Below are 14,192 nucleotides of genomic sequence, written 5' to 3'. Positions count from 1 at the left end.
TTTGGAGAAAAGAGTAGCTATATAAACGAGTAATAAAAAAGCAAAGTGGGATAATATCAAATCATAAAATTAGAAATTGAGGTAATTACGAAAAACAACAATAATAAAAAGAAACTACTCACTCAACGAAATGTAGAGGACGGAAAAGAAACAGTATCTGTAGCAAAAAACAAACCCTTGTGAAGAAAGAGGGATGTAATAAAACAAGCCAAGAAGCCAATCATAGTTATTTCAAACTCTGCAAATCCATCATCACTTTCCACGTATGTGGCACGAAAATTGGTATGCATTCTCTTTGAGAGTCTGATTTGCCTAGGAATCTATGGCAAGGGAAAGACCATGACGAATGGAATATAAACACAACACGAGCCGGAGAAGAAGAAACGAGAGAGTATGACAATAGAGGGGAAGAGAAAGAGGTAAATATAAATATACCCCTGGTCCTGATCCGTCTTTTAAATGTTTATCACTTCCTTCATGATGCGATTCTGCTGCCTCCATACAAAACAGGTATAAATCTAATAAAACAGGATAAAATATATGTGAATATAGAAATGGAAATGGAGGCTGAGGAGAATATTAGCAGGAAAGCAAGGACAATAAGAAGAGAATAAGTGAGAAAGGAGCAGAATGAAATGAAATCTGAACAAAAAAAGACCAGAAAAAGAGAATCTTAAAAGATTCTCTGGTGAGAGAACCGAAGTATGTACCCAATATAATAATAATAATAATAATAATAACCTCTCACTCCTCCTTCAACGTTCCCCCAGTCCTGCCCCCGTCCCGAACATTAAGTCTAGTTGCCTTCCTCCCAGCCTTCAGCATGCTCAATCGCTTCATCACAGAGTCTCGAACTCCACCTCCACCACCCCCGGTATTAGCGTTAGCAGAGCCATCGACAGGTGCCCTACTTGCCGTAATACTACTACTATTAATCACACTATTGTCCTCGTAAATGTGATTCTTTCCATGATTATTCTGGGAACTGGTGGCCGTCCCCCCCATCGCAGTTTTCGCCCCAAGCCGCTCCGATGTCACGGGGTGAGCGTTGCTTGCACTCGTAACATTATTATTGCCATTGTTCCCATGTGTCCCACCAGACACCGTCCGTGTAATCTGGCTCATCTTCGCTGCGGCATTGCTGATGCTGCTGATGACGACACCGCCAGTACTCTTTTCCGTGTTGTAGGGGGAGGAAACATTGTTCTCATTCCTCCCTTTATGTGATCGAGATGATCGTGCCCGTTTCATGATCCGCTGCTGCGTTGTACGAATATCCTCTGTGGATGTGGCAGGGGCAGAGATGGGTGAGCTATTTTTGTGTGTATCATTTCCGCCACCCCCTCCAAACCAGCTACGTCTTTTAGAGGGGGTGTCACCGCCTCGTGTACGTGACCGTCGACTCGCTGCACGGCTAGGGGTGACAGAGACGGCGTCCGCGCCGTCTGTTTTCGCGGTTGAGGGACGCGATGTGTGTGTTCCGTTGAGCTTAGATTCAGATTGCTGGCGCGCATCGTTGGCAGTAGCTGTAATGGTGGAGGTTGAGTTGTTGGCGGTATGATTGGAGCGTTTGAAGGGATTCAAACTGATTCGATGCGTGCTGATGGATTTCTCGTGGTTATGTTTGGTGTGGGAAGGATTGTCCTGCTGGCGAGCGGCGCGAATGAGGTCCTGCTCGGGACTGATGGAGCGGGCGTTTGTGATGGGTTGTGGTCGAGAGGAGATTAAAGGTTCGGAATGGTCCCCGGGGAGATTGGGCGGTTCTTCCGTTTCTGGTGTGTTGCAGACAGGTGTGAGAGAGGCAACTTCAGGGGCAAAGGCAAACTCGAAACGACGTGTGAGTTCCGCCTGGGTAGCCTGGTAAGCGGGGCGACTGTACAATGCTAAGCAGCGCTTTATTGCAAGAGCGTGATCGATGAGTGCAACAGCCAGAGCGTTGTTTAAAGGATCGATGGGGTGTGCAATTTGGCCCTCGTCATCCTCACCATCATGCAAATTCATGGCCGCCTGACTTTCATCTAGCAAAAACTGTCTGTAAAGAGCAACGCAGCCTGAATGCGATGATTCGAGATCAAGCAGATTGGTTAACACATCAGTTAGACCCGTCAGATTCAAGTCATTCTCAGAGGAAGCTCGTCTCTCTAAAAGCAGGAGCTCGTTTGTTTTACGCCAAGTCCGCTCAATAGCCGTTTGGAGAGGAGTCAGGACAATTTCATCCGTAGATACAATTTCACTTCTCCTGAGGATATTCGGAAAAGGTTCCGCAGTCGTGTAAATCGTTTTTGCGACCCATTGTTCTTTTACATTATCTCCACTAGTATGTCGTTTTGATGTGACGGAAAATTGAGAGGGTAGGGAGGTCAATAGATGCTCTCGAACTGAATGAGGCACCTTGGACCGCTGGTAGACAGTGTGATTCATATCCCTGTGTACACTGACGGCAGATATCTGCAAGAATTGCCCCTCAACGTCCTCAGGCTCATCCGATGATATGATCTGAGCTGCTGGATATTCCTTTTGCATACGATCTGTAAAAGTAGCCATCCGATCAGTCGGAGACCCTTCGAAGATATACTGCTTATCCCGTAGACTAGTTGGGAATCCAAGACCTTTGAACGTGACGCGGAAATATCTCTGAGGTGGATTGGTATCTTTCACAATCTGATCATAAATTTTGGCCATCGATGCCTTAGTTCTTGACAGTTTTGAGAAATCAAGTGTCATGTGCTCGTAATAATGGGCAAGTTTCCTATAGCAGGATAGGGCATGTGCCCAGGCCTTACCGTCTTCAAAGTGTTGAATTATTTCAAAATAGAGCGCCTCTTTTCGCTCAAAGGATGTCTGTTCGGGGAAAGCGGGGTTCGTGAGAGTAGGTACCAGCTTGGAAAGGTCCCAATCATAAAGATCAGCATGGAGCTGAAGGGCAAGACCAGCTTCGGTATAATTACGTGCCGCAACCTGTCCACGGGCGAGTTCATGCACGTATCGTATAAATATATCTTCCTTGTCCATGTCTTTCATAAACTCCATCAGCTTCAAGGTGTTGAGACTCTCCGTAATGTTTCCATTATGAGATGCAACCAAAAGATCTAGCAACTCATCGACAGTAGCAACAAGTTCCTTCAACGCAACAAGAAGCTCAGCATCAGGATTTGAGGTGCTTGTTTCAAAAAGGTCTAGTAACTCGCTGATAAACAATTTCTGCGTCCCACTCTCGCTAATGTTCTTAGTTTTGAACAGGAGATCCAAACTGGATATTATTTCTGCTTCCACTATAGAAAGGTCTTCATTCAATTGCCATTCGCTAACTATCATGGTCTGCAGAATTCGCACTGCAACGTGTCGAAGGCCTTCGTGTATGCTGAGGCAGAGTTCGATAATCGGAGAGACAAGGGTAGGAACATATTGAACCTGATATCCGCCCAGCTTCTTCAAACCATAGCGCTCTTGTTCGTCCGCAGTGGTATCCCAACCAATAGACTCCCAGGTCCTCTGTAACAAATCAGCGCCGTGCTCTCGCACATCACCAGCAATCTTCCATACTGCCCGGCGTTTCTGCTCGGGGAATGTTTCGAGTGCGAGGGCATCACTTGATACAAGCTTCAACAATGTGTCAAAGAATAATTTCCACAGTTCCATGTCGAAATTATCCGCATCATCGGGAGGGGGAAGGAATGAGCTGATGAGCATTGTTGACAGGTATTCCAAGCTCTTCATGGTCGATCGGTGATGATAGATGTGTACACTCAGCCATGTAGAGGGATAAGCCTCACAGCTAAGAATAGATTTGTGGGTTTGGAGAGACTGTGTCAAAAACAAGGCGAGATCTTCATCCTTGAGCAAAAGCGGTGTCGGGTTCGGTATTTTCGCAAGAGAGGCAATAATGGCTGCAAGTTCAACGAGACTTTCTTCGAATTTCTGCTTTATTTTTGACTGCTTGAGCTGGAAAGGGAAAGATTTACTGAACAGCATTGACAACCAATTTGTTTCTTCAACACCATCCCCAACGAGAGCGCAGTACGATGCTACAGCCTTCGGCATGTATGCATACAGTTCAGGAGAGGGGTGCTTCAGCTGCTCTGCAACAATTGACGAACAGAGCCGAACTTGGTCTCGATACTGGTCATTGGCATCACTGGTTCGTCCCCAGTACGGAGCAAGCCAACCGATACAGCAGGTATATAGAGTCTGCCTATCTTTCACGGACTCGAAAAGTGGAAGTTGGATATAATTAAGAATCAGAACCAGCTTGTAAAGGATAAGCATGCTCTTCACATCTTTGCAGGCATCCATAAAGCTCAAGGCAATATTCATGATTTCTTCCTTGGTCAAGGCATTTGAAAGTTCGGGCAGCCAGGTATGGAAATGCTGAACTACCAAAGTCTTACTCCCGACTAGGATCGGAGAAGGATTTTGCATGAGGGATTCCACAGACTGGAAAATAAAATGCAAATCACGGTTGAAGGTCGACTGAACTTTGGTGATACCAATACCTTCCTCCTTTACCTTTTGCTGCTCCCTGGCGTTGATTATAAATTTTAGCAGATGTCGGCCAACCTTGAAAGCTGCACGGAGGTTACGAGACTGTTGAGAATCAGGAGTAGCTTGGAGAAGGCGGCAATAGCTCCGGATTAGACAGGATGTAGCAAAGGGAAAGTTGAACTGCTTTTCAGCGTAATGGTCGACCAAGGGACCAAGGTTAAATCGACGATCATGTACGATGCCAAGGACAGTAACCAAGTCATTGAAAACGAGATCTTCATACTCCTCATTCCCAGCATTCTCCACAATAATCCCAAACAGCGCATCGAACACATCCCGCAACTGCTTCACTATTTCTATTTCTGGGACGAAAACGATCCTTTTCAAAAGTGCTAGAACTTCCGTTGCGGACCGTTCTCGCCAGCCGATAAGGCCCAGAATAACTTGATCCTGGGAGTACTCCGTACTGCAGAGGTCAGTTTCTATGGATAATGTTGCTAGGGGACCAGTAACAGCTTCATCTTTAGCAGATTCGTTTTTCCCAAGTGCACTCCAGGGAAGGGAGAGGTAGGCTCCACGCCCATTTTCAATGCTCGAGGTAGATTTGTCATAGGCATACAATAACAGAGAGTGAGGACCATCACGAATAAATGCCTGTTGATCCCACAATGGCATCCAGCTTAGAGCAAATGGAAACTCGGGAGCGTCAGCTACGCTCATTATAAGATGGGAACCGGGAACTTCATCAGCAGGAATGTTTAATCGAATCGATTGATTCCAGGGTGAGCCTCTTTGTGTAACCGTAGTTCTCCACGCAGTTTGACCTGGCCCGTTAGAAGAAGGGTAAATACAATGTTCAAGACGTACACCTGCCGCATTGCGGACTTCAACGGTCAACTGGAGGTTTCGTAGACCGGTCATCTGTGGAACAGGAAGCTGGCCGTTAATCGGATGAGAAAGCAATGCGTCTTGTGAAATGGTTGCACGATTTATCGTGATATAGATATCGGATCTTGGTTTAGTGGGCGCACCGGTAAATCCTATTCGCTTTGTTTGCGCAACGTTATGCAGCGATGTAGGGTTGTTTCGTACAAGCGTCTCAGCATCGTTGCTGGTGAATGGGTGGAGGTGTGAATGCACTCTCGAGATGCGATGGGATCTCACATATTGACCAGTTGGGCTATAAAGAAGGGACTGTATGACCTCATCGAAGCCCTCAGAATAGTTACCCTCTTCATCATTTTCACCAACGGGAGACCAAAAGTTGATGACCTGCTCGACCTCCTTGTTTTGCTTGAGCAGCGACCCGATTTCCAGAGCGCCAACTCCCACTGTCCGAATAACTGTAGGTTCTTTTCCTGGGGTGTCGGGCTTGTTGGGCTTAGCTGTAACGGAGTCACTTGATTGTGATAGAGATCTTGACGGTTCTTTGCCCACCTCGAGACCTGAACCCCTAGATTTATGGCCCCACATCATACTCCGTCTACCCTTTAAGCTGCCCTTACCTGCACTGTTGAGACTAGAAGAAACTTTATTTGAGAACGATCCATCGCGGGAACTTGATGATCGAGTCTTTGGTGGCGCGTCAATTCTTGGTGATTCAGGTCCCATGGCCTTGATGACAAGGTAAAGCTTGGAATCGGAGTTGGAACCTTCGCCAATATCCGATGCACTCAATTCTGTAAAGAGCGTCTTCATCTTTGTATTGTCAACCAGGTTTGAGAAGGTTTCTACGGCTGGGAGATCTAAAGTGTAAGTTTCTGAAAGTTGTCTAGTATCACCATTGGCTTGTTTCAACCATAAGCTGATACCAAGGATTACCGAATTCGCATCGGTTCCAGAAACAGCGTTCACTTCGAAAAGAACGTGGTGAAGCGAGATATTGTCGACTTGAGGAGTGAGTCCACTGTCGAGCATGCTCATCTCAGACTGCAGCTTGGTGAGTTCCGTGGCTGAATCATCTCCGGTAAGTAGGCGCCCTCGTTGCTTCGGGTCGCGCACAACCACTTCTCCGCTAAGCATTTTATTTCCCCGCACAAGATTCCAAACTGTCTCCTCACGCAAAGTTGCAAGCTCTTGAGCTGTTAGGATATTGTGCAGCAGCTGTCGTCGCGCAAGATCTAGTTCCAAGACAATATTCGACAAGCTCTCCAGCGTTGTGTATTGGCGAGCCAGGAGCAGTTGGTGGATGTTTGTGGAATGCCATTCGCGCAAACACGAAGCGATCTCATCAACGAGAGGTTCCGAAACCGATGTGGGGGTCTCGTCACCGATTTTAAGCATGGGCACTGGAGCAGGTGGTTTTGTAGTGTTTGGGTCGCGAGGGCCTAGGGATATTGGCGTCAATGGTAAAGATGGAGACACAGACCGCCGTCTGGTTCCATCCTCCTCTAGTTTGATAATCGTAATTTGGGACATCTTTTTCTGCGACGCTTTCAGATCCCCTTCACCGTTGTGAAGCGTCTTGCTATCCACGGCAGAAAAGCTGTCCTCCAGAGACCCGGCGCTCGTTGTTGAGCCAGCATATCTCCTCGGGACAGGCTCAGTGCTTAATCTGCCATCCTTTGACCCATCTGAATCACCCAAGACTTCCCGCACTTCTACGCAATTCTTGGGGAAGATTCCTGAAAACACGCGTGCCTCAAGTGTACGGCCTTTGACGCTAGTCAGGCCGGCAAGCAGCGAAGGAGGCGCAACAAGATAACCCCGATACCACGAGCCATTTATCCCACCCTGTTCAATTATGTAAAGTTCATCGCCCAGTTCTAATGGAAGGTCTGCAGGAGAGGAAGGTTGGAAAGGGTAGATAGCGACTGCAAAGGCGATTCGTGGAAGTGGTCGCCAGGGCATTGTGTATGTAATGAGGGAATGGAATGCGGATATGGAAACGTTAATTAAAAATTAAAGGTGAGAAAGAAGAAGTAGAAGAAGAAGAAGAAGCCAAGTGTTATAGGCAAAAGACAGGATAGAAGAGGAGAGAGAGCACGGTCGGCAGCGCAACGAAGCCTTTGTCCGGTTGGTAAGGCTGTTACATTCAGAAGCAATGGCTCGGTCTCCGGATAACTGAAGGGCAAATGCACCCGCGACTTGAAACCACTACGGAGAAATAGAGAGAGTCACATCAGCAATCGCATCAATTTGCAAGAAAACCCTCGGTAGAAAGCTCAGATAGCAATGAATAATGATACATACCAGACGGACGGAGAGGATCAAGCCCACTGCACGGGTTCGATCGATGCTAGCGAGGGAGAAGGACGGACAATAGATGGGTTGAGATCGGTGGAAGAACCTCGCTAGATCAACGCCCCTGAGGCGCACAGACATTTAAGGGTCCCCCAAAACAAGAAGATGGATGTGAATGCCAGTAGAATTTTTCGTTCTTTTCTTTTCTTTTCTTTTCTTTTTTCTGTGCTGACCAGACGGGGGAGATATCTTGGTCAAAAAACTTCCAAGCTTGCCTGCTTGTTGGTCAATTGGTTGTTGTCAACAGGCGCTAGATGTTGGAAGGACACAAGATTTATTTACTCCGTCGTCAGTCAATTAATAAATTTGATCGAAAACCCTGCAGGTTTCCAAGGTTTGTTCTTGATATTTCAGCCGCCGTTGATTTCTGTGCCCTCAATTCTTCCCACTTGGGTCTGGAGGAGTGAGGGATGTTGCGTTAGTCCGGAGCTTAACTGGTTTTTCCTTTTCTTTCCCTCCCTCTATTCGAATCTCTTTTGGACATCGGATGACCCGGTGGCAGAGTTTAGTTGGTTCTTAGTTAGTTATTTAAGGTGGGATTGATGGGGAAGAGCACGAATTCGACAATGGGCGGTGGAGATGGATAGCAGCATAACCAGCTGCATGCATTGCTACGTTGAGGGGTTGAGAGCAACGAACCGTCGTTGGTGCAGGTGGAGGTTGGGAGGTGCATGTAAATAAAGAAAGGCATGTGTCTGATCCTTGGAACCGCATTTGCGTATACCAATAATGGACTCGAGTCTGCAACAAACTCTGTTTCTGAATTCGTAAATATTTACGGTGCAGTTAACTATATTTAAACGTTATCATCCGGCTACCCCCCCCCGACAACTCTAAACTTGCCCTCGGGGGGAATCGGGCCTGAGACCGCTAGGATTAACTGTTTAACTGACAGCCTTGTGCTAGGATTAAAAGGAGTATTGAAATATATTCATAGTCGGTCATTTATCGGTTGCTTCTTGGACATATATAAAACAATTTGGATGATGACGTCTCAGATTGTTAACTCATTTTTTATTGGCTCAGAGACCTTCTCAATTTTGCTCATCTTCAATCCCGTATCCCCGTTCTCTTGGAGATGGTGTGGAGAGTATCCGTATTCTAACTTTCCCCTGACAGTTCTAAACATTATTTATGCTTATTCCTGATATCCTCTGAATTTGCCCCCTGGAATATTAGCACTCGACAACCTAGTTGATACTTATCGAGTAAACTTTGTAAGAGCAAGCAAGCATTAATAGGTCGTAGTTTCACAATGAGTTTCGTCAAAGGAATTCGATGTAGAAAATAGATCAAAAAAAGGGGGTAAAAGGTGTAGGTTAAGAAAGGGCAAGTCCGATCAAAAAGGAAGTAACCAGAAGATGGAAATCGTATTTGTAAGGGAATATAGATGATGGGAAAAAAAATTGTGGGAGGATATGACGAATTGACAAATAAACCGCAGGTAGAGGGAGAATGAGAATGAGTACCAAAAATTAAACAAAGGTTAAAACACAATCAAGGGCCAAACTCGGGTTCAACCCCTTACAGGAGGAACGCCAATAATACCACATCCAAAAAATCGCAATAAAAGAGAAAATAATCTAGCGTGACAAACGTATGAAAAGGCTCAATGTATATCATCTCTTGAACATCGATGCAGCCTCCTCTTTCCGCCACTCCAATTCCACCTGCCCTTCATAAACCAGCTCAATAATCCGTCTCGAACGATCATGTACATCGGAATACCGCGATTCACATTCCTTCAACACCTTTACCACCAAACTGCGCGAAACGCCCGGATCATCCGCGTCTCCGAAATGCTTCTCGATACGCTTCTTCAGAGCATCGATGCCCCTTCGCAACTCCTTGGCGTCAAACGAAGTGAGAAGTTTCTTAACGAGGATGCGCGAATGGCTGGTGCGGAGGGCGATATCGGTTGGTGTGGCTGCGGTCTGAAGGAGGGATTCTGTCGATTCGATGAAGTCAAGCAGTTTACCGAGGGGTCGGCGAATTACTGCATCAATATACAGCCGTAAGTGCTCTTGTAAGTCGTGTGTTGCACGATCCTTCCATTCGGTCAGAACGAGGTTATCGCGGCAGTCAACCTCTTCGAGGTAATGATTCATATTCTCAATCAAGAGAATGTGATAATTAAGCGCTTCTTTGTCTTCTGGGTCTTGAGCACCTCCTGATGAGACGGTTTGCTGACCGGGCGCTTCTTTGGCGATAAATTTCAAACTGTCCCACATGGCGCGGATTATTTTCTCGTAGGCTTCATTTACACAGAGCCGTATGTCGAGCGTCTCTTGGGTGGATAATGAGATCATATTTTCGATCGTTGCAGAGAAATTAGGGAAAGTTCGCATGAACGAGATAACCCCTTTACGTTTCTTGACTTTGACCTTTGTCTCTTCGATAGCACGGATTTGCTCTTCGACAAACCGATTGAAGAGCCCCATAAAATGAGAATGTATTTTCTGGAGATTGCGAACGATGAATTCCTGGCTCGTTTCATCAAAAGCAGATATCTTCCTCTCTAAAGCAAATAATACACCAACTCCTTGCCTACGTATCGTGTCAGTCGTAATAGATGAGTTCAGCATGTTTGGGAAATAAACTTACAGAGGTTCAGCTCTAGAGGCCCACCCCGCTAAACTCTGCATATCAGAAGTCCAGGGAGAAAATATTTCATCCATAATCTGCTCGACTTTCTTAGCCATGTCACGGTCCGGATCATATAACTCATTGACGCTGAATATTGGCGGTCTTCTATCCTCTGGTCGAGCAGCAGCGACCAGATCTGGGAACTCAATGTTTGACAGTGAGTTGAGATGAAAGAATTTCACCACGAAGTTTTGTTCTTCCGCAATGATCTTCGTTGTGTCTTCCAATGAACCGCCAAACACCTCATAAGGCTCAATTTTCCCATTATTATCTGGTCCTGGAGCTCGCGGGTTTCCGGCAACGCGGACCGTTTTGCCTCGCCTCACTGTCAATTTCCGAGCGGCAGTTGTGATGCCATCTCCATCCCGTTCCTTCTCCTGGTGAGTGAATAACAATTCCTGCTCATCGCCGGTAGGTTGCCGTGCCTCACGCTTCCATGCCAGTATATTGTCCCTAAACTCGTTCTGATATGGTTTTTTCATCTGTTGCTCATATTGCGTGGTAATGGCGCTCCAATCCGGTGGGCTGACTTCACGTGCAAAAAGCATCAACGAGCTATACATCCAGAGTTCTTGCCGGGCGTGGTCATGGGCACCCAAAATAAGTTTCTCTGATTTGGAGTTTGCAATCGAATCCATCATTTTTTGCTCTGCGATTCTAAAAGCAAGGCTCATATATTGCTTCAAACGTTGTAGAAAGAGCTGGACTTCATTACGGTAGTCAACCGTTTTCTCCTTCACTGCGCGCATCTGTCCAATTTCAGTATCAGCATACACGCCAAGGACACCCCGATCACCAGCAGCGTCAGCAAGCCTCTTTTTGTTTATTCCAATATCAGGATCAATCGTCGCCATCGCTTTGTACAAGATAGCAAGGGAAGATTCTGTTTCTTGAATGCCATCCGGGTTGCTGAGGGATGCTTCCCGAAGGGCGCTGAGGTCAGTTGAGGAAATGGAAATCGTCTTAAGGAGATTTTGTAGTTCATTTTGCAGAAGCTTTTGGTTTGCGGTTTGGACCTGCAAACCTTGAGATTGAGCTTCGATATAGGCAACGTCGTCCGCCAAGGTCTAAAGACTGTCAGAACGCAAACAATTAAGGGGGATTAAACACATGCGGGCTTACGTTTAGTTCATGTGCATATAACATCAAGAGACCATCTAGTTCATCGCACTCAGCAATTGTTTTGTCAAACAGCTTTGCGAGCTGGTCCACTTTGCCCTCCTGAAGCTCGAGGTGACCCAGCCAACTGCTTGCCTGTACCCGTCCAATCTCTCGCCGAACATCTGCTTCAAGGTCCTCAATCCGTTTGTCCTCGCTCAACTTCCCATCCCATCCGAGATCACTTAATATATCATCGAAGTATCCTCCTCTGCCTTCCAAAATACTGGGGTCGATGGCAAGAGCGGTACAATATTGTGCTGTATTATCCTTACGACGTTGGCGTCGGCGTTCTGCTTGCGACGGCGCCGTTTTTGAGGGAGCAACTCCCGGATTATCATTTGCTGAAGCAGCACTCTTGTTTGATGGCTGGGGTGGGTTGTAGGACGCAGGCTCAGAAACCTGAACCTTGGCTACTTCATGAATCCTCGGTGCTTCCTGCACGGTAGCCATTTCCTTGGGTGTCACGATTGGTTCTGCATCTTTAATTGATGACTCCGTTGAAGTAGCGGCAGTTTTAGTGGACTCATCTGTCATAGTTCTGGATAGGGGCGCCGAAATCACACCGGTAACATTATCTGGCTCAGCCCCGCTCTTCTCTTTTGCCAGTAATCTGTCTGCCGCTCCTCCGGCTCTAGGAAAAAACGCGCCGTAAGCATTAGCGGCCCTCCGAAGTGAAGAGGCCACGTCTTTTGTTTGCTTCTTCTTTACCATTGGGCCAAGGCCTGGACGATGCGTTTCTGCTTCTGCTTCGGTCGAGGACGCTGCAGTTGGCTCAGCAGGTGTAGCGGGGGTTATTGAAGATGAAAGTATTTTAGGCAAATCTAATGGTTCAGGCACGATAGGGCTCTCATCTTCCTCTAGGGGAGAGTTTCTAGCGGCCTCTATAGTATGTTTAACGGGGCCCTCCAAATCGAAATTGAGTTCAGAATCTGGGGCGGCTTGTTTGCTGGATTCGATGGGTGAAACTTTGCCACTTGGCGCAGGCGCTCTTGCCGGACGAATGCCATTTTCATTGTTAAACTTCGTTCTGTGTTGGTTGCCCATTGAAGTTGATAGCGGATTTGGCGAAGGAGCTACGCCAACGGGTGGCATTCGCGGCGCCGGGCCAGCGTGGAGTGGTGATAGGGTTGAAGGATCATTGGGAATAGTGTGTTCGACTGGCTTCAAAGGCGGCTCACCACGCAGCTCACCACGAAAGCCCCTTGGTTGAGGATGGTTAGACGGAGGAAATTGAGGACGAAGTCGCTGTCCTTCATCCTGGCCAGGGGGGTTGCTTGGGAACTGTTCCCTGGATGGCTGCCAGCCCAGCTCTCTTAGACCATCACGGCCAGGAAGGCGACCAGCTGCATATGGAGGTTGCGAGAGATTGGATTGAGTTTGCGGGGATATGGATTGCTGCCCCAAACCACCTGAACGGCCTGGGGGAGGATCACGAGGTCCCATGGGAGAATCGCGAGGTCCCATGAGAGGACCAGCTTGCTGGCCAGGAGATGCAGCGCCGGTTATAACGTCTCGATCACGAGGATCAAAACCAAGTAGTTCCGGTACCTTCCCTCCAGTATACTTCTTATATATCTTCACCAAACTTCCAATGAAGAAGTCCCTTTCCTTTGGCGAGGCAGCCTGCCAATAGTAGGGCTTCGATACGGTCACCACGAACCCAAGATTGGATGCCCACATTTTCTGCTGCTGCTCCGAGGGGTTCGATGCAGGCATGTGTTCGTAAATTTGAATACGCGTCAAATCATCCAGCATCCAAGTTTTCCCAACTGAAAATGAACCGTCGCTATTCTCCCTTGCCTTATGGAGGCGAACCCTTCCGGATTTCCTCACAGAGACTATTACTAAACGGGGTTTTTTATTTTCAGGGGGAGAGTCTGGCGGGGGAGGGCTTGAAGGATAGGCCGCATCTTCCGTAATTCGTATGTGTGTGATATAGGATTCAATAACTATCCAAGAGAGTTCATATCAGTATTGAAATGGGCATAATTGGGGTGGTAAATGATTCCGATGATAAACAGTCTGCGGGATAGGACTTGCGGGAGGCCGTGTCAATTATATAGAAGTATTAACTGCCCGAAAAATTGCTAACGATGCACCGGATATGGGATATTCAATTGAGAGCGGAACAGGACAATTTTATAAGGACCTACTGGAGCCATCTGCGTCCTGTTTGGCAAAGCAGCTCTGAATGAGCCTCCGCTTCTCATGTTCGAATTTCTCTGCTCTTGACATCCCAGCTGCTCCGGGGTTTGTGCCGCTGCCGTTGCATGCATCCACCAAGGGCCACCGTTCCTTGGGGCCGGGGCCATTGGAAGGCAGGCCCCAAGGGCGTTCGCGATCGTTCATATTCGCAGGCTCGCCCAAAAGAGACCCTTCGGGAGGCTCATCGATACACCGGGCATAGTTTAAACATTGCAAGGAGGTAAAGTAGTCCAAAATGTAGAATAAGAGAATATATGCGACGTTAAAATTAGCAGTAGTTAGATAGCCGCTGCTCAGCAGGGAGCAGTTGGTGGTTGATAGGTGATTGTTTGACCGTGGATGGTTGGTTGATATGAGGGCGCATAAATAAGAGTTAATTTAAGGAGGTTGCTTGTTGCCGTGGGAAGAGGGCGTACGTGACTTGGCAGCTCAGGCACCAAATGGTACCTGGTACT

General features: G+C 47.2%; 2 protein-coding genes across 2 annotated transcripts; both read right to left on the bottom strand.

Moving 5' to 3' along the window:
• Positions 1 to 744: 744 nt before the first annotated feature.
• PADG_07859 (uncharacterized protein) lies at positions 745 to 7,332 on the bottom strand (the record flags this gene model as incomplete). The annotated part of the gene is made up of 1 exon (XM_010765013.1): positions 745 to 7,332. One exon carries the CDS (start codon positions 7,330 to 7,332, stop codon positions 745 to 747), a length of 6,588 nt encoding a protein of 2,195 aa, XP_010763315.1.
• Positions 7,333 to 9,344: 2,012 nt separating this feature from the next.
• PADG_07857 (GTP-Rho binding exocyst subunit SEC3) lies at positions 9,345 to 13,881 on the bottom strand (the record flags this gene model as incomplete). Its single annotated transcript, XM_010765012.1, has 4 exons — positions 9,345 to 10,272; positions 10,330 to 11,438; positions 11,494 to 13,481; positions 13,686 to 13,881. The coding sequence occupies 4 exons, from the start codon at positions 13,879 to 13,881 to the stop codon at positions 9,345 to 9,347; spliced, it is 4,221 nt and encodes a 1,406-aa protein (XP_010763314.1).
• Between the last annotated feature and the right edge of the window lie 311 nt (positions 13,882 to 14,192).

Source organism: Paracoccidioides brasiliensis, assembly GCF_000150735.1.
Source record: "Paracoccidioides brasiliensis Pb18 unplaced genomic scaffold supercont2.13, whole genome shotgun sequence".
In the NCBI taxonomy this organism is placed as follows: Eukaryota; Fungi; Ascomycota; class Eurotiomycetes; order Onygenales; family Ajellomycetaceae; genus Paracoccidioides; species Paracoccidioides brasiliensis.
The sequence above is the reverse complement of the archived record's forward strand: the minus strand, read 5'-3'. Positions and strand labels throughout refer to the sequence as shown.